General features: G+C 43.3%; 1 protein-coding gene across 3 annotated transcripts in view; it reads right to left on the bottom strand.

Annotated features, from left to right (window-relative positions):
• Positions 1-26,282, bottom strand: part of LOC126418639 (short-chain dehydrogenase/reductase family 9C member 7-like) — a 173,546-nt gene that overhangs the window by 35,852 nt on the left and 111,412 nt on the right. For all 3 annotated transcript variants that reach the window (XM_050085495.1, XM_050085514.1, XM_050085504.1), the window contains exon 6: positions 20,636-20,747. In XM_050085495.1, coding sequence (XP_049941452.1) covers positions 20,636-20,747 — 112 coding nt within the window. The remainder of the gene's footprint in view (positions 1-20,635; positions 20,748-26,282) is intronic.

Genomic DNA, 26,282 nt, shown 5'->3' with positions numbered 1-26,282 from the left:
TTGCATTGTTGTCTGCCATTGTAGCGTTGGGCAGTTGGAGGTGAGCCGCCAGCAGTGGTGGATGTGGGGAGAGAGATGGCGGAGTTTTGTAATTTGTCATGAACTACTATATATATTATGACTATTAAGGTAAATACATTGTTTGTTCTCTATTAAAATCTTTCATTTGCTAAGTATGCCTATCAGTAGTTAGTGCCTTCCATAGTTTGAATCTTTTATTTAGCTGGCAGTAGTGGCGCTCGCTGTATTACAGTAGTTCGAGTAACGAAGATTTTTGTGAGGTAAGTGATTTGTGAAACGTATAGGTTAATGTTAGTCAGGGCCATTTTTTTGTAGGGATTTTTGAAAGTAAGATTGCGTTGCGCTAAAAATATTGTGTGTCAGGTTAAGCACAGTCCTGTACAATTTTTCAAAGGGGACGTTTCAAGACTTTTTCAGTAGCTAAGCCAACTTAACTCATAAAAATTAAGAAGATTGTAAATTATTTAACGACAGAGACATTAATTAATACGTGTTCGAGAAAGGGGGCATTTAGATGATGCTACCTGGGTCTAGAGCGGTTGACAGCTGATGTTCCATTCGGCGGTCCGCTGCGCCGGTATATAAATACGGCCAGACGGGCGGTGAGGGAGACACTTCGCACGGAGCTATCAATCCGTGCGTGTCAGTCAAACGCCAGCATACGCTGAGCCTCGGATGGTGTCAGAGCTGGGCACCTACCAAAAGCGTTTTCGGTAAAAGTAGGAAGTGAACTCGCGAGAAATGAACACCATCCTGCATCGCTTGAATTTCATGGATGTAACTGTTTGCGTGCGGCCCATAATGCTGACAAAACTGCGTGGCAAGTGGCGATATTATTTTCCACTTTTAAGACCAACAATGAACTTCTGGTGATTTGTTGTCAGGGTGACAGACCGTTTTATCTGGAACTTTCCGTGGAGGTTACCTCTGAACTCGTGATAGTGCTGTTTCCCATAGGGAAATTATTATTATTGTCACGAATATTGTGATATTTTCTGCGTGTGAACTTTTAAAGACTATATCAATCAGTCAGAATTCAAAACTTTTATTTATAGTCATTGTTCCTGACCCCACTGAGTAAATAGCAAGTAGGAACATTTTCTTTCAGTGAGTACAAAGAGTAATGTATACTTGAAGACTGGAAATTATGGCCAGTACGTTCTCCATCGCTTTCTGGCTAACAGAAAAAATAGGCTCTTGTAAACGGCGAAAGTAGAGCACGAAAAAGACAATTTAAGTGTCTTTTCATAACAATGAAACAGAAATAGTGAAGACCAGTTGGATTATTTACCCGCCGCCCCACGATGTAATGGATAATCACCCAACAGTCTTCTGCCACTGAAGGAATATGTGTGCTCGTAAGCAACTGCATTAGAGATACCAACTATTTTGAACAGAGGGGGCTCCCATTTAGGGATGTTCCAATACAAGTAAATACAAGAAAGAATGCGATACTTTTGCTACGATACTGAGTACTTTTAGAATCGAACCATTCTTTCGGTACTTACTCGGTATCGGAGGGAAATTAGTTGTATCGAATCGGTTTCATACCTAGTCATAGTTGCACCAGCTTCTGAAAATAAACGCTCACTACGTAAAGATGTTACGCCGACTATAAGATATTGTTGATCACATTTGTACTAACACGGAAAATGACTTTCATGTCATGTTCTTAGAGGTATTAAAGGATTTCACAAAAAACGAGGTACTTCGTCACTTTGGTGTGTTTCCTTTTTCTTTTTGTGCCCGTGCGCAAGCTGTTTATGATATTCCCAAAAGCGGATTAAAAATAACAGCCAAACTGTTGCAAAATACAGGTTTATTAAAAGTTGACCATGGTTTCGACAGTTTTAAAACTGTCTTCTTCTGAAGGTTTTGTACTCATTAACAAATATTACCACATTGTGTGTGGAACAGAGGTGGTATCGTTACGATAAGCGAAACTACAGGAAATGTTTACAAATATAGGAAAGCATACTCACATAGAATCACATATTATCTGTCAGATAGACCGTCAGAGGCAGAGCACCTCGTGTTTCTGCTGCTAATAAGGCGAGTACACCGTTCGTTTGTTATATATTTTTACGAGCTTCCAACAGGAGCGATTTATTTACAGATACCTGTGTAGTTACTAGACTATTTCCGTAATTTCTTGCATGTTCGAGTGCTTGTATTGTATTGTATTGTGTGGAACTGGGCACTTAGAAACGACGGAGAGGCTTCGTCCCTACCGTAGCCCTCAGTGGTACACAACCACACAACAGGCTACAGCAGTCCACTCACCCCACCACTGCCCCACACCGAACCTAATGATATTGTGCGGTTCGGCCCCCAGTGCCCCCCCCCCCCCCCCCGGGAACGTCTCACCAGACGAGTGTAACCCAATGTTTGCGGTGGTAGAGTAATTATGGTGTACGTGTAAGTGGAGAAAGTGTTTGTGCAGCAATCGCCATCGTAGTTCGAGTGCTTACTAAGCACAGTCTTTTATTTTTATTTTAATAACAGCGTAGATTACAGTACCGCCGTTGCTATGGACCCTCGTATCCCATAGGCGTTTGGTTGTTTTGGTTCGTGTAGCTCAGTGTCAGTTCGACTGCCAGTGAGAGAGCATTTCGAATTCCTCTGTTAATAAGTCGAGTACACCGTTCGTTTGTTACACATTTTTACGAGCTTCAAACGGGAGCGACTGCAGTAATTGATAGGAACTGTGATTGCTGTGTACAGATGCGAGCTGAGTTGGTGACCCTTCGCACACATTTCCGGGCTGCTTTGGATTCCGTCATACAGCTTGAGGCTGCTGCCCAAGGGTCATCACTGTGGGGGTCGGACGCAGGGAAGTGAGGGATGTCGAGCACGTCCCACGTGGCCCCCGATCGGTCTACTACTGTGGCCGCCCCAGGTACTGCCTTCCCTGAGGTTGAACCTTCACCCATGGTCGAGTGGGAGATCATTCCAAAGTCTGGCAGGCAGCGAAAAACATTCCGAGGGGCCGATCGTAGGCCCTCCCCAGTTCATTTGACGAACAGGTTTCGGGCTTTATCTGTGGCTGACGATGTCTCTAAGCAGTTGTCCACCCTGTTTCAGAGGAAGCTTCTTGGCCCGCAAGGTCTGGGCCTTCACAGAGGGTGGGACTGCTGGTAGTTGGAAGCTCCAACGTTAGGCGCCTAATGGGGCCCCTTAAGGAACATGGCTGCCAAGGAAAGCCAGTGTGCAGCAGCCATATAATCCTTCGAGTCATCAATGGCACTTCTTCCAGAAGGGGAGGAAAAGTCACCCGCAAGAAACACCGATAGTTCCGGACTGTTAGGCGACGTGGAAGGAAGACTGGTTCCAAAATACGGGCGCCAATCATCCCGGCACACACATTCCAGCTGCATCGATGCTGATGATTCGCTATCACCATACCGTGGGGGTTTTGCGTACTATTCTACAGATGACTGTTACGAAAGTTGAAAATACCACGTAAAGGTAGCCTCATCTGTGAAAAGGATGGATGACACAGATCCCGGGATGGTGGTCGTCTGGTGAAGAAACCAGTGACAAAACTGTTCCCGATGTGGAGAGTCTGTCAGTAGTATCCCCTGCGCGCTGTAAGTGATAAGGGTTGTCATGGAGAATGTTCCACGCAGTCGTCTGGCTTATCCTGCACTGACAGACCAGTTGCCTGATACTGACACGGCGGTCGCCTTCCACAGTATTAGTCACATTTTCCTCCAAGTCTGGTGTCCGAACGTTTCGGGTAAGTCCTTCATAATTTCCTGCTTCCTGAAAAGACCCTGTCTCAGAAAACAGAGAAACATTGTCGCAAACATTGAATGCTATGGTTATTGTTGATGGGGGTAGATCTGGCAGAACCTTGCTGCCCGCTGTCCGTTGCCATTTGCCTTTCCGTAAGTTAACACCATGTCGGAAAGCTCTCTATTCGAATACAGAACCATTGTAGACACCGTTGTTATCACGTTCACTGCGAGGTGAGTCAGCAACATTATCAATTACTATCGCAGGAGAGGACACTAGGGCATGGTGTATGAGGAACAGTACCACCCTCTAGGAGGAAACAATGCGTACCGTAACTGTGCCTGCATATAACAGCGCCTATTAGACCACAGTCTCTGTAACAGAGTATGACTGAATAAATGGTCTCTAGCATGGAAACCATGCATTTCCGGATATAAGTTCATTAGACCTTTTTTGTTCCGTAGTCTCTCATCGATCAATCCCTAGAGCTCATACGCGGTGGAAAAAAATCGCCTCTGTATATGACATTTAAACATTAAACGTGGCATCGGGTCCTACAGAGAGTAAGTATGCTACGTACAGAGCTAGTAGCGTGCGCCGGCTGGCTAAAGAGTAGAGGCACCAGCCTTAGGCAGCCTCTGGCAGCTGGTGCCAATTTGGGAAAAGGGGAGAGGGGAGGGGGATAAAGAGTGTGCCATTACAGTCGTATCTCTCTGTATACCAGGGCTGTTCAATAAAGAATGATCATAATTTTTATGGTCATAATTTCTCTCGCTAAAATTTAATATTATGATATTCTGTTGGCTTAATGTGCAACAAACACGCCGTAGTAGTTTCATTGTTGGGACTCCTGGTTACCGCCTGTGAGAGGCAGGCATGGTCAGACATGTTCAGTTCAGTATCGCCTACCACTGCAATGGAGGTAACACGCGAGGAACAATATGCGGCTTTGAAAATCTGATTTCGTCTCAACAAATCTTCATCTGAGGCCTATACAATGTTACAGGAGGCCTATGGAGAGTCTGTTCTCCCCTACAGCACAGCTCGAAGGTGGTTTAAAAATGTTTAAAGAGGGGAGACAATCAATCTCAAAGGAAGGTGGACCCGTTGCTCCAGTTACCGCTCTTACAGAAGAAAACATAAACACTGCTGCTGTCATTGTGAGAGAGGATCGACGAATTACCTTCAGATTACTGTATGAAATACTACACATTTGACTGGGTGCCACCCACATGTTGGTGACAGAAAAATTACACATGACACGTGTTTGTGCGCGATGGGTTCCAAGAGTATTGATTCCCGAACAAAACGACATTCGCGTGCAGATCTGCATGCAGTTGATGTTAGAGGAAGATCCGGAGTTTCTTTCAAATGTAATCACTCCTGATGAAACTTGGCTACATCATTTTGATCCTAAGAGCGAACAGCAAAGCTCAGTGTGGAAATCTCCTTCATCACCAACCCCCCAAAAAGCAAAAGTGGTTGCTTCAGCTGGGAAAGTTGTGGTCATCTCATTCTTTGATATTCATGGAATGGTTTATCAGGATGTTGTACCTGCACACGCATCAGTAACTGGACAATACTAGGGATGTCTTGAAAACATTGCAAGTTCATATCAGGCGCAAAAGATCACATTTCCGTGAAGCAGGCTGGATGCTGCACCACGGTAATGCGCGGCCGCGTATTGCCAATGTTATTGCTGAATATCTTGCAAAAATGAACGTGAAGTGCATCCCTCACCCTCCCTATAGTCCGGATTTAGCCACATGTGACTTTTTTTCTATTCCCTAACACGAAAAAACGCAGTCGTGGGAGGCATTATCAATCATCAGAAGCAGAGGTGAAGGCTACTGAGACGATTTTGAAGGACCCCTCAAAAAATGGTGTCCAGCATGTATTTGAAGACTGGCAGAAACCCTGGGACAAGTGCATCGCATTCGAGAAGGACCATCGAAATTATGAGGATGAGTAACGGTATGTTGTAAAAAAAAAGTGATCATTCTTTATTGAACAGCCCTCATACAAAACGCTATGTTCTGGCTGATTGACTGACTCAACATCGCCCAGCCCAAACCGCTAATAACAGAAACTTGAAATTTGGAAGGGATTTGGATATTATACTGTAGGCATCGTTTAAGAAGTGATTGTCCGAAATTCCAAGCCTAAGGGGGTGGAATAGGGATGAAAGGTTGTTTTTTTTTCTTAATTCCGCTATTAAGGCAGTTTTAAAACTAGACCTACGAAAACTGGTATTTAGTTTCTCGATATCAGAAATAAAGAAATACGTGTTGCAGCATTTTTGGAAATTTAACCCTATGGGAGTGAAATACTGGGTGTCAGCTTTTTTAGAAAATTTATGATTGTTAAAGAACTGCTAAAGTATTTTTAAAGCTACATCTACAAACATTGATACTTGACTTCACGGTTACACATAAAAAAAGTGTGTTTCAGTGTTTTTGGAAATTGAACCGCTAAGGGCGTGAAATAGGGAATGAGAATGTTTATGAATATATTTTGTGACGAAAACATTTTTAAAGCTAAATCTATGAAAATTTAAATTAGGCATCTCAATTAGAAATAAAAAAATAATGGTTTAACTTTTTTTGGAAATTCAACCCCTATGGAGGTGAAACGGGGGGATGGGAGTTTCTATGGAAATATTTCACTGTGCAAGCATTTTTTAAACTAAATCTATGAAAATTTGTATTTGGCTACTCTGTTAGAAATAAAACATACATATGTCACTGTTTTAGGAAATTCAACCCCTAAGGGGGTGAAATAGGGGATGAAGAGTTTTATGAAAATATTTCATTGCGAAAGCATTTTCGAAGCCAAATCTTGTAAAATTGGTGTTTGGCTTCTCGGTTAGAGATGAAAAATAGTTGTTGCACTGTTTTTTGAAATTCAACCCCTAAGGGTCTGAAATAGGATCTGACTGATTCACTGACTCATTATTGCCCAGTCCAAACAGTTAAGGAAATAAACCTGCAGTTTGGAGGGTGTGTGGATCTTATACTGTAGGCATCGTTTAAGAAATTTGACTGTTAAGGGGGTGAAACAGGGGTAAAGGCTTTTTGAAAGTGTGTCACTACTAAGGGAGTTTTGAAGCTAGAACTACGACAACTGACATTTCGTTTCTCAATCAGAAAATAACAAAATACATGTTTCAGCATATTTGGAAATTCAACCACTAAGGGGGTAAAATAGTGTGTGAAAGTTTTTGTGAAAATAAATAATTACTAGAGAACTACTAAAGAATTATTGAGACTACACTCTGATGATAACTGGTATTTGACTTGTCGGTTGGAAATAAAAAAAAAAAAAAAATACATATTTCAGCGCTTCTGGAAATTCAACCCCTAAGGGAGCGCAATAAGGGATGAAAATTTTTAAGAAAATATTTCGTTACATTAAAAAAAATTTAAAGCTAAATTTGTGAAAACTGGTATTTCACCTCTCGGTTAGGTATGAAGAAATAATTTTTAGGGGATGAAAATTGCTATGGATATACAGTACCTCCACAAGAACGCAAAAGGCATGGTTGACAAAAACTTTGAACTCCGGCTACCAGAACCGCTTTTTCAGAGGTACATTTGGGAAAGACCATGCTTGTATGGCCTTGATTAGGGGGAAAAGCTTAGAAGGTGTTACGGCTTGTGAACAACATAAAAATTCGTGCAGGTCGCAGAGTCTACGTGAGCGTAGCAGCGTGCGCTACGCTGTTGGCTTTTAAAGTGTCTGCAGGCTCAGGCTAACTTAGCTAACTCGAGAAGCACATGTGCGTGAATACGCAACTCTAACGAGCTAAACTGTCAAAGTAAAAACGCTTCAAGAGAAAATAATCAATGTACAGGGTGACAATTACAAAACTATATGAAAAAAAACGTAAACTAGTTACAAACTACGGCATGCACACAGGTTATTCATAATGTAAACGTCACTACAGATATTCGGATTTGGGTTATGACGTGTTCGATATGCCTGCCATCATTGCCGATGATGGGGAATAGCGAAATTCTGCATGACCCGCTGAAGTGTCGGAACATCGATGCTGCCAATGACCTCCTGAATGGCTGTTTTCAGCTCAGCAATGGTTTTGGTCTTATTACTGTACACCTTTTGTTAATACAGCCTCACAAAAAGGAGCCGCATATCTTCAGATACGGATAATATGGCGGCCAATCGAGGCAGAGACCAATTGAGGAACAAGCAAGTGGCCTCTGGGTAACCCAGAGCCAGAATGCGGTCCCCAAAGTGTTCTTTCAGGACATCAAATACTCTCCTGCTTTGATGGGGTCGAGCTCCGTCTTGCATGAACCACATCTTATCGAAATCAGGGTCACTTTGGATAACATGGATGAAATCCCAAAACGTTCACGTACTGTTCAGTAGTCACCGATTATTCCGTGACTGGGCATTGCATACCACATAGTCATCGTTGAGGGTGAAGAGACATCTTGAACTCGAAAAGCGGATTCTCAGTGGTCCAAATGCGCCAGTTTTGCTTATTGAACCCATCCAAATCAAAGGGGCCTTTGTCGCTACACCAAACTATACCCGTGCATACTACTTCCGATCATACTCCGCGGTCAACCGTGCAGTTTGAACGTCATAACGCAAACTGTTCAGAAGTTTTTATTTCATATAGTTCAATAATTGTCACCCTCTTTGACAGACCCAACACTTGATGTGTTAATTTGACCCCTGACACGAAGGAATACTGTGAAAGGACACACTGTGACGGAGAAACTGCAATACAAATAAATAAATAAATAAATGGCAATTGGGAGAAGAGGCGGGGAGGGAACGGGGACAGACCATCGCTTGTGAAGCATCATGCTAAAGGAAGTGGTCGCACTGATAAAGCATGATATATGAACAAATATACTAGGAGGGGAGGGTGGGGAGGTGTTACAAAATATCCAATAAAATAGTGAGTAAACGAAGTCTCACTAAGTATATATAAAAAATCACGATGTTATAGGTAGAATAAAACACACTAAAAACAAAAATTGGGGGGGATGGGTCTGAGGTGGTTCATTATTAAAATGTTGAGCATCAACTTAATTGTGGATGAGGAAGTCTACATAATATTCCTACTGAACATAGAATTTTGAGAAAATAATTACTGTGTGGAGGCCAGCATCCAGCGGTTAACTTGGCTTCTCGGCCAGAAGTAGAGGCTTAAAGCCTTCCTGGAAATGTCTGCTTACAATTTGAAGCTGATCATTTAAAATTTAGTCACTGTTGTTCTTTAAGAGTCTGAAAATTTAGAGTTCTTCGCATACATCTAGTCTAAGCCCTTTTACTTCGTTGTGTAAGATTATGGTACTCTCTAAATCCTTTGGAGTATGACCCGCAATAAACGAATGTTCTGCAGAGGTGGAGTTGTGTACATTACTATCGTTCTTTCCCAATAGATGTTCTCTATATCTCACCTTGATTGCTCTACCAGTTTGCCCAATATAGTAGCTGGGGCAATTCCTACAGATCTTTTTGTAATGTCTGAATTTGAGAACGGATAATTAGCATTTTTACGTACAAAATGTTTCTGTAGGTTGTTATTAGTAGAAACAGTTACCTCGCATTTATATTTATATGTAATCCTATTGGACGCATTACCTAAAAACGGTAAGGAAATGGATTTACTAATGTCCTCCTTATTGTAAGCACATCTGTTTATCTTGTAGAGCTGAACATTGTTTGGCAGTTTTGTTACTGATGATACGATCTACTACATCTTGCTTACATCCATTGATAGAAGCAATGGATTTTATTACATTAATTTCATTTTGTAGGTTACAAAGAGAAAGGGGCGTTGTTATGGCACTGTTGGTAGCTGAATGAAAGGAAGTGCTCGTGGATTAGAAGAATCATCTGAGATAATATTAACCGAATAAGATGGCTTATGGAAACATTAAAGCTGATTCTGTCATCTGAAATAGATATTTTGCGATCGACGAAATTAAGCTCCGTGTTTTCATTGTGGATTTCTTTCATAAAGCATATTTTCTTGTGAATACTATAGGATGTGCTGAACAACTGTACTAATTCTTGGTTATTGCTGTCAAAGGAAATAATTATATCATCTACATAACGAGCATTAAAACGTATTTTCCTTTGTAATTCAGAGTTAGAATTGAAGAAGGCAATTTCCAGAGAATTAATGAAGATTTCAGCAAGATGGATACCCACCGCTAGGTCGTATGATTATACGTAAAATTTATCAGTGAACGTGAAATAATTATACAGGGTGTACATAAAGTTCGGGAAGACTTTCAACTATTTATTGCACAAGAACTAAACGTTGTACAGATATCATATGTATTGCATTTTGAAGAGAAAGTGGCAGTCTCTTCCCGTATTCTCTCCCAGAGCTCTGCTACATCACATGGTAGAGGCTGTACATACATCAGATCTTTAATGTGTCCCCACAGAAAAAAATTACACGGAGTGGTGATCGGGGAGGCCGTTTCATGAAACAGCTGTCCCCTTTCGTAGCACGGCTGATCCATCGATGCGGCAGCCCCATTCTGCTGAAAGATGAACGGAGAGTCTGCATCTGAAGCATCAGCAAAGGCTGCAACATGTACGAGTAGGAATATCCAGTGACAGTGCTCTCGGCGAAGAAGAATGGCCCGTACAGTTTTCGATGCTCCACACCTGAACCCGCCATGTTTGCTACTAGCGCTGACTATAGGGAAATTACCAAACTACGCTGTGGCGGTATACATGAAAAAAAAAGACTTTCAAGGTTTCTCTTCAAAATGACATGTATGATATCTGTACAATATTTGGTTCTTGTGCAGTAAATAACTGAAAGTGTTCCCGGACTTCATGCACTCCCTGTGTTTAAATACCACCTGTAACAAATTAACAAGCTCGGAGATTTGTACCTCGGTTACCATTTTGTACTGTATAAATTCTTCTCGATAATGCTGAGAGTCAAATCAATAGATAAATTAGTGTAAAGACTTACTATGTCAAATGAGGCCAACCTAGTGTGCGTTGTACATGTTATTGATTTTATTTCGTTGATTTAGTCAGCACTATTTGTAACTGAAAAGTTGCGTTCGATAACGAACGAGTCTTTGATCGTGTAATGAAGCCGCCCAGCTTAACTGTGGCACGCTCTCCCTACGTAGTTGCCTAAAGGACGGATCGGTTATTTTGTTTACGCAACTTAAACTGACTTCTAAGAACTGGACTCTTGGGGTTCATATTGACGAGGCATTTCTTTTGAAATTTTACGAACAGACCATCAGTGTTAGCTAAACATTGCCGTACTTGTTTTTGCAGGTTAGTGATAGGCTCTGTGGTGACCTCAACGATGTCGTCTTCCTCAAAAGACTTTGCAGTTTCTGTATATTCTTTTGCATAGGCGATAACAGATGAAGTATTAGTTTTGTGAGTACATTGCTTTACTGTCTACTTTGTGGGGTAGGTTATGTTGACTACTAGTACTTTTACTTATGTAGTTTTAACATGTATGCAGATATGATCTGAAGATATACCTCCACGGTATGAAACCGGCCATTGTACAGAGAAAACACATTAAACAGGTATTGCGGGTTTGGATTTTTCATTCATTTTTAATAGACTGTTTTACCATGTCCAATTTTAAATTGTTTGTTTGTCCTTCACATGATGTACAAGTTTTTTAGCTGTGGGTGCCCGACCTCTATGGTTGTTTGTCGAATAACAATAGGGTTACTTTTGTCAGATTTAGTTATTAGAGCATCATTTTCTTTAGATTTGCGATTCGTACTATTAATCCCGCCGCCCCTCGTGGTCTCGCGGTAGCGTTTTCGCTTCCCGAGCACGGGGTCCCGGGTTCGATTCCCGGCGTGGTCAGGAATTTTTCCTGCCTCGAGATGACTGGGTGTTGTTGTGTCGTCTTCATCATCATCATTCATTCCCATTACGGTCGGAGGAAGGCAACGGCAAACCACCTCCATTAGGACCTTGCCTAGTAAGGCGGTGCGGGTCTCCCGCATCGTTCCCCTACGCTCTGTAAAGAAGCATGGGACTTCATTTCATTTCATTTATCATAGCTAACACTTGGTTTAAGAATCATAAAAGAAGGTTGTATACCTGGAAGAATCCTGGAGATACTAAAAGGTATAGGATAGATTTTATAATGGTAAGACAGAGATTTAGGAACCAGGTTTTAAATTGTAAGACATTTCCAGGGGCAGATGTGGATTCTGACCACAATCTATTGGTTATGAACTGCAGATTGAAACTGAAGAAACTGCAAAAAGGTGGGAATTTAAGGAGATGGGACCTGGATAAACTGAAAGAACCAGAGGTTGTAGAGGGTTTCAGGGAGAGCATAAGGGAACAATTGACAGGAATGGGGGAAAGAAATACAGTAGAAGAAGAATGGGTAGCTCTGAGGGATGAAGTAGTGAAGGCAGCAGACGATCAAGTAAGTAAAAAGACGAGGGCTAATAGAAATCCTTGGGTAACAGAAGAAATATTGAATTTAATTGATGAAAGGAGAAAATATAAAAATGCAGTAAATGAAGCAGGCAAAAAGGAATACAAACGTCTCAAAAATCACTAGGGGTAAGATAGATACTGCCTACAGGAAAATTAAAGAGACCTTTGGAGAGAAGAGAACCACTTGTATGAATATCAAGAGCTCAGATGGCAGCCCAGTTCTAAGAAAAGAAGGGAAGGCAGAAAGGTGGAAGGAGTATATAGAGGGTTTATACAAGGGCGATGTACTTGAGGTCAATATTATGGAAATGGAAGAGGATGTAGATGAAGACGAAATGGGAGATAAGATACTGCGTGAAGAGTTTGACAGAGCACTGAAAGACCTGAGTCGAAACAAGGCCCTGGGAGTGGACAACATTCCATTAGAACTACTGATGGCATTGGGAGAGCCAGTCATGACAAAACTCTACCATCTGGTGAGCAAGATGTATGGGACAGGCGAAATACCCTCAGACTTCAAGAAGAATATAATAATTCCAATCCCAAAGAAAGCAGGTGTTGACAGATTTGAAAATTACCGAATTATCAGTTTAATAAGTCACAGCTGCAAAATACTAACGCGAATTCTTTACAGACGAATGGAAAAACTGGTAGAAGCGGACCTCGGGGAAGATCAGTTTGGATTCCGTAGAAATGTTGGAACACGTGAGGCAATACTAACCTTACGACTTATCTTAGAAGAAAGATTAAGAAAAGGCAAACCTACGTTTCTAGCATTTGTAGACTTAGAGAAAGCTTTTGACAATGTTAACTGGAATACTCTCTTTCAAATTCTGAAGGTGGCAGGGGTAAAATACAGGGAGCGAAAGGCTATTTACAATTTGTACAGAAACCAGATGGCAGTTATAAGAGTCGAGGGGCATGAAAGGGAAGCAGTGGTTGGGAAAGGAGTGAGACAGGGTTGTAGCCTCTCCCCGATGTTATTCACTCTGTATATTGAGCAAGCAGTAAAGGAAACAAAAGAAAAATTCGGAGTAGGTATTAAAATTCATGGAGAAGAAGTAAAAACTTTGAGGTTCGCCGATGACATTGTAATTCTGTCAGAGACAGCAAAGGACTTGGAAGAGCAGTTGAACGGAATGGACAGTGTCTTGAAAGGAGGATATAAGATGAACATCAACAAAAGCAAAACGAGGATAATGGAATGTAGTCAAATTAAGTCGGGTGATGCTGAGGGAATTAGATTAGGAAATAAGACACTTAAAGTAGTAAAGGAGTTTTGCTATTTAGGGAGTAAAATAACTGATGATGGTCGAAGTAGAGAGGATATAAAATGAAGACTGGCAATAGCAAGGAAAGCGTTTCTGAAGTAGAGAATTTTGTTAACATCGAGTATAGATTTAAGTGTCAGAAAGTCGTTTCTGAAAGTATTTGTATGGAGTGTAGCCATGTATGGAAGTGAAACATGGACAATAACTAGTTTGGACAAGAAGAGAATAGAAGCTTTCGAAATGTGGTGCTACAGAAGAATGCTGAAAATGAGGTGGGTAGATCACGTAACTAATGAGGAGGTATTGAATAGGATTGGGGAGAAGAGAAGTTTGTGGCACAACTTGACTAGAAGAAGGGATCGGTTGGTAGGACATGTTTTGAGGCATCAAGGGATCACAAATTTAGCATTGGAGGGCACCGTGGAGGGTAAAAATCGTAGAGGGAGACCAAGAGATGAATACACTAAGCAGCTACAGAAGGATGTAGGTTGCAGTAGGTACTGGGAGATGAAGAAGCTTGCACAGGATAGAGTAGCATGGAGAGCTGCCTCAAACCAGTCTCAGGACTGAAGACCACAACAACAACAACAACTATTAATCAGTTTCCGCTCTTTTGTAGAAAAGTTAGCTTTTAACGCAATTTCTTTGTAAATAATATTATTAGACTCGTGTGCAATCTTGGCCTGTTTGACCTTGTCAAATTAGAACTTGCTTACACCGATTTTGAAATCGAGTACAAGACTGTTAATAACAGACGAATCATTGAGCTTGGGGCAACATCGTACTTGAAACCTTTACGTAAAATTACATTTTACTCTTGAGTGAAAATAATTTCGGTCTTATTCAATACTCTACCAAAAAAATGATGCTTTGTATTAGTATCTGTAGAAATTGTAATGCTGTTGTTAACCCTAGTCCTGTTTTTAAATTTTGACAATTTCTTTTTATGTCTAGCAGTAATTTCAGTTTACGATTACAAAGCCATTCATTTAGACCATTCCAGACGACATAGATTTCATAACTGAATAGTTCTTTAAATGCTTTGTTTGGAAAAAAGTATAAATAGTATGCTTCTGTATTCAAACTGTCTCTTTTTTCTCATGGAGTTCTACGGTCCTATCAAATATGATATGCTGGACCAAGTTCTTCTTAATGGATGGCACTTTATTGCACTGTTTGGTAATGATGCAAGATTTCACATATAAGGGGCTCTAAAAAGGAAACGATTCGGAGGCATAATTACAGAAACCACTACCTGTATGTTAGAAACATTGATCCTGGCTGTTGACACTTGTCCCACTGTGACACAAGGCGGTGAATGGCTGTCTCATAAAATTCCCGGTGCTGCAATGTTAGCCAGTTCCTCACGTACAGCTGGACGTCGTCGTCCGAGGTGCATCGTTAGCCCCTCAGAGCCTTTTTAAGGGGACCAAAAATGGCGTAATCACTGAGAGAGAGGTCCGGATTGTATGGAGGGTGGCCGAATTGCATTTCTACAGGAGTGCCACTACTGTGTTGGCCATATGTGGCTTTGCACTGTCGTGGAGCAGAAGGACCTCACAGGTTAGATAGCCTGGTTGTTTTGATTTGATCACTTGGCGAAGGTTTGCGATTAACGGTGGCCATTCACTATTGTCACGTGTCACAGGAAGTGAACCAGAAGGGGCCCATCTTGGTCAAAGAAGAACGTCAGCATAACCTTTCCTGCACTTGTGTGGATGGCCTTGGCTAATTTTGGTGGTGGTGACCATGGATGCTTCAACTGGAGACTTCGTCGTTTTGATTCTGGTTCGAAGCGATGACACCAAGACATCTCCAGCCACTTCTCGTACCAGGAACGCTTTCCCTTCCCGAGCAATGCGCTGAAGATAAACAAGACAGTGGGGGGCCATTCGATATGATTCCTGGTGTGGTTGAAGACTGTGGGGCACCCATTGGGAACACACTTTGCGCATGTGTAGTCGTTCCTTCATGATGGTGTGAACACCTCCGATGCTCAATCCGACCACAGTGGCTATGGCTTTCACTATCACTCGGCGGTCCTGGTAATAAGTGCATCCATCAGCTGGACGATGTCATCGGTAATGCAGTGTGGCGCTCCAGAATGTGCATCATCGGCTAACGACACCCATTCTTCCCTGAAGCGCTTGTGCCTCGCTTTGACGCTTGCAAGGGACATGCAGTGTTCGCCGTGCACTTGTGACATTCGTCGATGAATGTCCGTTCCTCCTACTCCTTCCACTGTCAGAAAATGAACAACACCTCTTTGCTCTTCTTTTGACGTCTTCATGTCACTGTTTGCAATGCGGCTGGCAGCGTTGGACGATTGATACCTGCTGCCGCTGGTAGCTCTGTATAGTCACGTGAAGTGCATGCGTGCCATCTAGCGCTGTGTTGTGAACTTCCACGCTCTGGTCGGAACCACACCCCGTTACACACGCCACGATATTACCCTCCTGTCACCGGTTTACGCATTTCAGTCTCCGGCCCGTTTCTCTTTGAACGCCCCTTATATTACGGCCAAAAGTCCAGTTTTAAACACGGTTTGTTAAAATCGATGACCATGCTTGCTTTTACGATTTTCAGCTTAACGTCCATATATTTAGATGCAGCATCGGATGCCTGGGCAGGCATAAATTTTAAAATTATGCGCTTCAGGAACCGTGCCGCCAAGAGCTTTAGTGGAATGGACATAACAGGCAACCAGTTGCAAAATACAGGTCAAACTCTTGTGGTACAGCAGACGAAGCAGCACCTTCCTCCGATTAACTTGTGCTTACTTGTTGCTCGTGAACCATACCTTTACGCTGCTGTATGGATCGCCCACATATTACTGGATGTTGAAAACGCAGGTTTTTTAGCCCTGTAACCAACAGAGTAGCAATATCTGTATGGTCATTTAATTCGTTTACCTCATACCTTTTCTTCAGTTCTCTCAATAAATATATATTTTTTAATATTTCTTGAAGTGTTTATTAATAAATCTGTCACAGTTGCAATTTATATGTTTGGTGACTATTTTAGCACCTACTGGCTCTTTCTCAAGCTTAGACTACTGAGGCTGCGCTGAAAGTTCCTGATCATAATGACAAACATCAAAATGGCAATACACGCTTTATAAATTATTTGCAATCAACATCAGCCTCCTTAGCAAGTCAGAATCAAACTGTTTGATGGTTCGAAACTATTCGCCAAACATATGTCCTGCAACTGTGACTGATTTATTACTAAACGTTTGGTGAAATGTTAATACATTTGTCCCACTGTGAGACACGCCTGTCAATGTCTTCACGGAAAAAATGTTTGCCATTGCCTATGGAACAATTTACGGAACGGGGATCGAATCCAGGCCCCTGAGTGAGAGCTAGGTATCCTAGCCACTAGTGGTTGTACCCAGGCGAACACCTCTTCGTCCGAAGGAGATCAATGGCCAGGAACGTCTTTCTTCGGGCTCCGAAAATATGAAAGTCGCATGGAGAGATATCGGTACTGTATGGATGATTGTGTAAGGGCTTTCCAGAAAGAACTTGTGTAGCGTGCTCGAAACAATATTGGCAACTGCTCCTTATGATAATGTAAGGAGTACTGCTGTCTTTGGTGTTATGACATGGTATATCGTACTCCTTAAGCATCTCCGGCTTCTGGAACTTTCGCAACTGCGCATGCTTTTCTCTGGTGGGTGCATTGTGTTGCTATTTAGCGTCAACAATGCCTAGGTGCTAATGAGTACCCGAGTGCAACCGTTGTCGTGCATAGACGGCAGAATTTGCTGAAGAGTTGGTTACGGCTCTTAGGGTAAAAGTAGCATTTCGGTTTCTTCGTGAAAGACACGCAGAACTGTTTATAAAAATTGTAAGCTGGTTAGTAATTTCCGCTACCGGAACAGATACAATGTGGCTCCTGTGAACGGTGATAACTGAAAAATTAATTCAGGAACGCAGTGCAGTAATGGTTACTTCAACAGGAATGAAAAAGAAAATGAACTTGACTGTCGGTACAAGAGAGGGTGAGCCTAGGCCTTGTTAACAAATGTGTGACGTGCCAAAAGAATAATCGAATTAATATTGATCTGTACTGTTATTATTTCAAAGTGACATTCTTTCCATTGGCCGGCCGGTGTGGCCGAGCGGTTCTAGGCGCTTCAGTCTGGAACCGCGCGACCGCTACGGTCGCATGTTCAAATCCTGCCTCGGGCATGGATGTGTGTGATGTCCTTAGGTTAGCTAGGTTTAAGTAGTTCTAAGGTCAAAGGGACTGATGACCTCAGAGCCATTCTTTCCATTTTTAACTGAGAGGCTTTAATGTTTGCAATTATAAGAGACATGTTTTTGTATTACGCAAAGGTCAGGTTTATTTTGTAACGAAGCGTGGTCTCTCTGTAAAGCTCCCATACTCGAACCCGTTTGCCGTAAAACACGGCATTTGTCTGTTTTCTGGAAATCAGCTTAAATGACTAGTAATGCCATTTTAAGCTCATAACTTTTTTTTCCTCAAGAATATCAACATTAAAAAAACCGGAAATGAAATTCAAATAATGTGAAAACCCACTAAAACGTTCTATATGGGGCACGTGATGTCTGTGACGTCACTGCCTAACGCGCTGTCCCTACTGCCGTAAAGCTCTTGCACAGTGGTATCTTGCCTTGGAATTAACGTTTCGGAGGATGGGTTACAAATGGTGTGTGTTATCACATTGTCGAAATGTTCTATAAAAAGTCGTGAAAATGGTTTTTGAATGCTCCAAAGACCAAGACGATGCATAAAATGTGGTTGCAACTCGCTTGTAGAGATCGAAATGTGATAGTGTTATCTAGTGTACTGGCTGTGGTGTTCAGCAAGCTCTTGGAATCCATCCTTTCCCGGCGCATCCATCACCACCTCCGCCAAAACCACCTCCTCCCAAACACCCAATGTGGCTTTCGACCTTCCTTCTCTGCTGATGACCAACTCCTCCGCCTCACTCATCTCCTCTCCCTCCAGCTTAACTCCCGTCGCTCTGCCATTTTTGTCTTCCTTGATCTCGAAAAGGCCTACGACCGTGTCTGGCATCCCGGTCTCCTGTTTAAACTCCAAACCTACGCCCTTCCTATCAACTACATCCGTCTGGTGGCCTCCTTCCTCTCCCACCGCCCCTCCTATGTTACCATCCATAATGCCAATTCCCACACCTTCTGCCCCTCTGCAGGTGTGCCCCAGGGCTCTGTCCTCTCCCCTCTCCTCTACCTCCTGTACACGGCAGATATGCCCTAACCCCCCCCCCCCCCTCCAGTACACCTCTTGCAATATGCTGATGACACCGCATTCCTCGCCCTCGCTCCTACCCTCCAACGGTCCCAACGCCTTCTCCAGACTCGCCTTGACCTTTTTGCTGTATGGTGTAACCAGTGGCTCCTGAAACTCAACCCTTCCAAGACCCAGGCAATCATCGTAGGTCGTACCACTCGCTCCTTCCGGCTCCTGGATTTCTTCCTTACTGTCTGCGCCCGTCCTGTCTGCCTCACCCCCACCCTCACCTACCTTGGCCTCACCATTGACCGTCACCTCACCTGGATCCCTCATCTCCACTCCATCCAATCCAAAGCCCACAACCGCCTCCGACTCCTCAAACTCCTCTCCGGCCGGACATGGGGGTTGCACCCCTCTACCATCCTCCTCACCTACAAATCCTTAATCCGTCCCATCCTCTGTTATGCCAGTCCTGCCTGGATATCTGCCCCCCCCCCCCCCCAAATTTTATAAGTCCCTCCAGATCCTTGAGCGTCATGCACTCCGCCTCGCCTTCCGTATACGCCTCCCGTCCCCACGCGGATCCTCTATGATCTCATTCCTTTCCCCCATCTGCTCCTATTCCTCGAACATATCCGCATCCTCTACACCTCCTGCCGTCTTGAACCCCCTCACCCCCTGGTTGCTCCTCTCCTCTCCGATCCCCGCCCCCTGCCATGTCTTCACCGTTGCGTCCCCCCTACCTTCCATCTCTACACCCTACATCTCCTTTCCCAAGGTGGCTTCCACCAACTCCCCCTCCCGGATGATGCCCTCTCTCCCCCCATTTATCCCTCTTATCAACTCTGATCCTCACTCCCCCTCCTTTCCTCTGTCCTTTTCCCGGGCTCCCTCTCCCCCCTTCCATCCTCTTTCTTCCCCACCTCCCCTCTCTTTGCCCCCTTCTCTCCCCCGAGTCCTTTTACATTTCCCTCCTCTGCCTCCTCTCACTCCCTCTCGCGTCTGCCCTTCTCCCCCTTTATTAGTCCTCTCCCTCCTTGGTTCCCCCCCCTTTTCGTTTTTCCTCTCCTCCTTCCTTGTTTTTCCCCCTGCTCCAGGTCCCCCCCCCCCCCATCTGCCTTGGATCGGGAGTGTCATCTTTGTGCCGCCATTTTCGTGCAGAGTTTTACGGTGTGTTTTTCCAGTGAGTGCTCCGTGTTGTGTCTTTTGGGAAGTGTAGTGAACAGCCATCATACTGTCGCTGGGTGTGCTTTTTTTTTTTATTCCCCTCTTGCGAACAGAAACCAGACTGTCGCCATGTTTTTTAATTGTGTGTCTACTATGTTACTTGTCTGATTCCTGTGTATTTTATCAACATTGCCAACCCCTTTTGCTTTCTGTTTTAACTTTCCGCATTTTTACGCCATTTTACACTTTAAATCACCATTTTATCGCCTGTTTTTCCTTATTTCTTTCTTCTTCCTTTTTTAAACAAAAGTCTGTAGGCTGTAGAGCAGCGTAGTAAGCTGCTGCCAGCCCGCCCCCTTCGGGGGGAATTGAAAATCAATAAAGAAAAAAAATTGTGGTATGGTTAAGTTCCTTCTCCGTAGAAGTCTGATGGAAGTGCGATTTTGTTAACGGTTCTGAGTGTTCACTTGCTGTAATTTTATACTAGTTTGTTAATATTTTCGGACGTATGTTTCATATCTTATTTTTCTGTTGTACGTGTATCATATTTTTGCGCGGTTTTGCCATAAGTTGCATAAATAAATAATAATAATTGCCTGCTGACTATTTCGTCTATAAATGACGTCACTTATCAAAAGAGAGTATTTAGTTTAATAGTAGAAGTAGGCTAAGTGTGCACTACTTTTGCACTAAGTAAGCTAGAAGTTTCTAAACAAATATTCATCTAAGGAACAGAAGTTGGGAGTCAAATTTTGCACGTGACTCACCGTGCACTTATCTTCGTAATCAAGTCCGTAAGCCTCCCTCACACTTAGTGGGCACGTCTGAAAGTTCTTCGAAACTGTTGTCTTGAAATGGTCGGGGTTGTTCAGACCAGACCTGAAAAAAGTACAGTATTTTAAGGAGATCATCACAGTTATTCACTGCCTGAAGATTATTTATTAATTCTTGGATATGTCGTAAAAGCATTCGTTAAAACAGCAGAATAAGAAGACCATAATACATCACATGAAAACAAAATATCCGCCGAGTATCATCGGAGGGCAAAGCAGAGACACCCCCATTTTTTATTACATATTAGTGTAGTACGTACAGAAATATGAATGTTTTAGTTGGACCACTTTTTTCGCTTTGTGATAGATGGCGCTGTAATAGTCACAAACGTATAAGTACATGGTATCACGTAACATTCCGCCAGTGCGGACGGTATTTGCTTCGTGATACATTACCTGTGTTAAAATGGACCGTTTACCAATTGCGGAGAAGGTCGATATCGTGTTAATGTATGGCTATTGTGATCAAAATGCCCAACGGGCAAACAGTTGTCTAATTAATATAGAAATGAGTTAATGTGCTTAGCTAGTTTTTCACGCATTTCGATGTTTAAAACATCATATATCCTGAACTGAGCGTTATACAGTGATATGACTTAACAGGTAGCCTACATTTAGTGGTATGCGTGGATAATGTCTCCAGAATGTGTTGCGAATCGGGTTATTAGTAAGGGAATAATAAATGAAAAGTCATAGGTGATGCTGATGTTTTACTGCTTGAACAGAAAAATGTAGTAATCAGTAACCTGTTTTCGCTTTCATTACTTTATGGGGGGCTGTCAGAGAGAAATAGTTCCAAAACGTTTTGAAATTATGTGTAAAGTTAGTTGGAAGTCACTAAGTGCTCTAAAAAGCCAAATGAATATACTCCGGGTAATTTACGTGCCTTGAATCACGCTGTCTCGAGAAATGTTTCTAGCTTTAATACTTGACGTATTGCGTTAAACCATTAAGGTAAGATCACATCTCTTAATGAGTCGATTATGATAGTATTTTAAATTTTTCGATTCGGTCTACAATTAAATGAAATAGCGTACTGGAAATCAAATTTTTGTTGCTCCTGGATGGCACTAATTAGGCAGCCTACAACTGGCTTGGGTGACCGGTTGGACCATTTATTAATACCGTTTAATATTGTCTGTATTCTGTAGCTGCCACGCTCTCAAACCTGTTATATAGAGCTAACCAGCATCCCAAGGTACGGCCATCAGGATAGCTTCTGTGTGCTTGAAAAACATATCAAAAAGTCAGTAACAACAGTTCTAAACAAATTTACTGTCATTATTTAAATCCACCTCAAAATATTAGAAATAAGTACTGGTAATTTAAATGTTGTAACGTATTACTCAAAAATATATTTAACATATCCTTCGGGGCGGCTACGCCTCAGAGGCATCAGGTACGAAACACATCTGGCCATCCCTTGATTTATAGGTTCTTTGTGTTTCTACCTTACCGTGAAACCACTTATTATCACATTCAGTATCTGAAAGCGGATGTCCCATATTCTATGGCCAAAACACTTGACACCTATAAAGGTTCTTCACGGATTCGTGGGCGTCCCGTCGGATAATGTTGTGGAAACTGCACAATATTTCAACGAGACAGCTGTTAATCTTCAGGTGCTTACTGAGGTGTTTCTGCAATGACTCGCTAGAAAAGCCAGGCGCCTGATGCTGGAGTTATGACGTCTTCGTAGACGAATCACAGGGCCTCGCGGGATTAGTCGAGCGGTCTTTGGCGCTGCAGTCCCGGCGGAGGTTCGAGTCCTCACTCGGGCATGGGTGTGTGTGTTTGTCCTTAGGATTATTTAGGTTAAGTAATGTGTAAGCTTGGTCCGCAGCTCGTGGTCTTGCATTAGCATTCTCGCTTCACGAGCACGGGCTCCCTGGTTCGATTCCCGGCGGGGTCAGGGATTTTTCCTGCCTCGAGATGGCTGGGTGTTGCGTCGTCTTCATCATCATCATTCATCCCCATTACGGTCGGAGGAAGGCACTGGCGAACCACCTCCGCTAGGACCTTGCCTAGTCAGCGGTGCGGGTCTTTTGCACCGTCCCCTACACTCCTCGGAGTATGGGATCTCATCATCGTCATCATCAGTGTGTAAGCTTAGGGACTGATGACCTTAGCAGTTAAGTCCCATAAGATTTCACACACATTTGAACATTTGAACGAATCACAGAGCAGTGCGACGTCCATAGCCCCTTTCCGGAGAAAAGGGGCCCCGGGCTTCGCATACACGACGCGGGAACAGTGCGTCCCTACACGCGCATACGCAGGATGTTGGCGCCCACTTTAAGTGTGCGGACCCCGTTTCTCCGTCTGAGTTGACTTGGATTCGTTCGTCTGCGGCCGACGACGCCTTAGTACCGACAATTCTGGTTCCCATGTCTTACTGCGCTGAAATCCCGTGTCTCTATTGATCAGATCCTCACTTATACGTATTTCCACTGCTTCTTTAATGATGGAGTTCCTGTACGTGGAAGCGGACAAGAGGATTTTTGTCTCTCCGCAGTTAATGCTGTGTCCCGTGTCAAGACAGTGCACGGCCACAGCAAACTTTTCTGGCTGACTCAATCTGGAGTGACGTCTGTGTTTAGCGTATCTATCCTTAACAGTGCGACTCGTCTTCCAGTGTGTGATTTCCCACACTGGCACAGGATTTTATATAATCCTCGCCTCCTTAGACCTAGGTTGTCTTTAACAAAACCCAGGATAGTTTGCACTCGCGCTGGAGGGCGGAAGACACATTTTGTTTGATATTTATTGATTAGCCTGCCAATTTTAAAGGACACGCCACCAACAAAAAGTAGCAAAACCTTTCTTGTGGAGTTCTCCGTTGCTTCTGGCTATTCTTGAGGTTTAGTGCGTGAAAATTGAAATCTATTACGGATCTGTTTATCAGAGCGAAGATGGCTAAGCTCTGCTGATAAGCTACCGGCATCTGAGGTAACTGCATTGAGATGGGTGATGGCAGTTCGCAGCTCGTAGATATACTGTAGGTCAGTGTGAGTTGGTTTGCGAAGCACACTGTGATCCAACAAACCGTCTTCTTCTCCCCGGACCAGCACCTTTGAACGGGAGGTCTGCATTTTTTCCAGTTTCATGGTGAAGCAAATGCTCGGATGCAGGGAGTTAAGGTGTTCCAGAAATGCATCAAACGCTGCTGTCCCATGTGGCCAAACTACAAAGGTGTCGTCCACATATCGCCAGGATTGGATTTCAACTTGCACGCACTAAAGCTCAACAACAGCCAGAAGAAACAGAGAACTCCGCGAGGATGGTTTTTCTATCCTATGTTGATGGTGTGTCCATTAAGACTTGCAGGCTGTTCAAGAAACATCAACTAAAATTATCTGTGTCGCCTGGCCGCCAAGAGACGTTGCATAACGATTTGATTCACGGATCCAGTTACATGGCTCCTTCGATGTATAGCGATTTTACGACTATGACGTGTGTGGCGTGAAGATGGCATCAATGTAATGCCGAAACTGGTAGCACATAGAAGTTCATAAAATAAAATAAATTTCTACAATACATACTGCTGTTGGTAAATTATTGCATCAAGAAGTCAACTAAAATGTGTCGTCCGCCCTCCAGCGTGAGTGCAAACCATGCTGCGTTCTGTTGAAGACAACCTTGCTCTAAGGAGACGAGGGATGTATAAAATCCAGTGCCAGTGTGGGAAATCATACACTAGCCAGGCGTGTCGCACTGTTAAGGATAGGTGCGCTGAACACAGACGTCACTCCATACTGGGTCAGCCACAAACGTCTGCTGTGGCTGAACACTGTCTTGTCACGGGACACAGCATGAACTATGGAGAGACAAACATCCTTTCGTCAGCTTCCACGTGCTGGAGCCCTATCATTAAAGAAGCAATCGAAATACATATAAGTGAGGACCTGATCAGTAGAGACACGGGATTTCAGCTCATGAGGGTCGGCCGGGATGGCCGTGCGGCTCTAGGCGCTACAGTCTGGAACCGCGCAACCACTACGGTCGCAGGTTCGAATCCTGCCTCGGGCATGGATGTGTGTGATGTTCTTAGGTTACTTAGGTTTAAGTAGTTCTAGGGGACCAATGACCTCAGAAGTTAAGTCCCATAGTACTCAGAGCCATTTGAACCATTTTGAGCTCAGCAAGGCTTGGGAACCAGCATTGGCGGTGCTGAGGGATCGTCGGACGCAGACGAACGAATTCGAGTCAACACAGATGGAGAATCGGGGCCGCACACTTAAACTGGGCGCCAACACTCTGTGCAAGAGCGCGCAGGGCCGCGTTTTTCCGCGTCGTTGTTGATGATGATGATGTTTGGTTTGTGGAGCGCTCAACTGCGAGGTTATCAGCGCCCGTACACATTCCCAATTTTTTCACAGTCAAATTTTGCCACTGTCACGAATGATGCTGATGCTGATGAAATGGTGAGGACAACACAAACGCCCAGTCCCCGGGTAGAGAAAATCCCCAACCCGACCGGGAATCGAAACCGGGACCCGTGATCTAGAGGCAGCAACGATAGCCACTAGACCACGAGCTGCGGACTTCCCGCGTCGTGAATGCGAAGATCGCGGCCCGGTTCTCTGAAAGGGGCCACTGGATGTCACCGTGCTCTATGATTCGTCTATCATGACGTTATACTTCCACCCATAGGAGCCTGCGCTTTTCTAGCGAGTCAGCGTATATATTGGCGAGCCATTGCAGCAACATGTCAGCAGCATCAGAAGATGACGAGCAGCTGTCTCGTTGAAATATTGTGCAGCCTCCACAACATTATCCGAGATGACGCCTGTGAACCGATGAAGCGGTTACTACGTTGGGAAAGTCTCAAACAGGACAGCTATGAAAGTGTCTCTTTGATCCGTACAAAGTACGAATTTCGACAGCGAAGAGTAAAGCCTGCTCCTGAACATGAATAATGTTATACCCACTCGCAGTGGTCTGGGAATCAATAGAGTTTGGTTGAAAGATTATATGGTGGCGAATCTCGCAATATATTGTCTTGCAGGCGTAAATAAATGTCTTCTTTGGGGAAAACATGATATTTAAATGTTTTTACACTGCATGATAAATCTGAGACTAGTAACACACGAACAGTTTAGTTCGCTATTATTGTGGTATATCGTTCACCCGTGTGATAAACTTCGCTGTTTGGTTGATTACATTAGACAAGGATGTCAAACAGAAACTAAAACCGAAGTTAATTTTTATTTACAGAATAATATTGTGTCCAATGTCTTTGAACATGTGTGAAATTGTACAGGGCTACTATAAATGATTCATCCGTTTTCACAGTTCTGTATTTTCCGAACTATTGCAAGTGTAAATATGATTGATGTATGAACAGAACCAGCGCACCCTCCAGTTGGCGTCAGGAGTGCAGTGCAATGACGAAATGGCGACAAAGCAAGAAGAAAGTTTTGTTTGCTGGAACATGCCAGACGTTTATTTGATACAACAGTGCGTGAGCAACATGATCGTGTGTACGAGATCACACCAACGCATATTACTGATAAAAGTCATTAACGAGCCTCGAAGTTAGATGAATGGCAGACTGACTGGGACACTAGGAGCACTGAAA

The sequence above is a fragment of the Schistocerca serialis genome, chromosome 1 (assembly GCF_023864345.2).
Source record: "Schistocerca serialis cubense isolate TAMUIC-IGC-003099 chromosome 1, iqSchSeri2.2, whole genome shotgun sequence".
Taxonomy (NCBI): domain Eukaryota; kingdom Metazoa; phylum Arthropoda; class Insecta; order Orthoptera; family Acrididae; genus Schistocerca; species Schistocerca serialis.
Note: the sequence above shows the minus strand (reverse complement) of the source record. Positions and strands in the feature narration are given on the sequence as shown.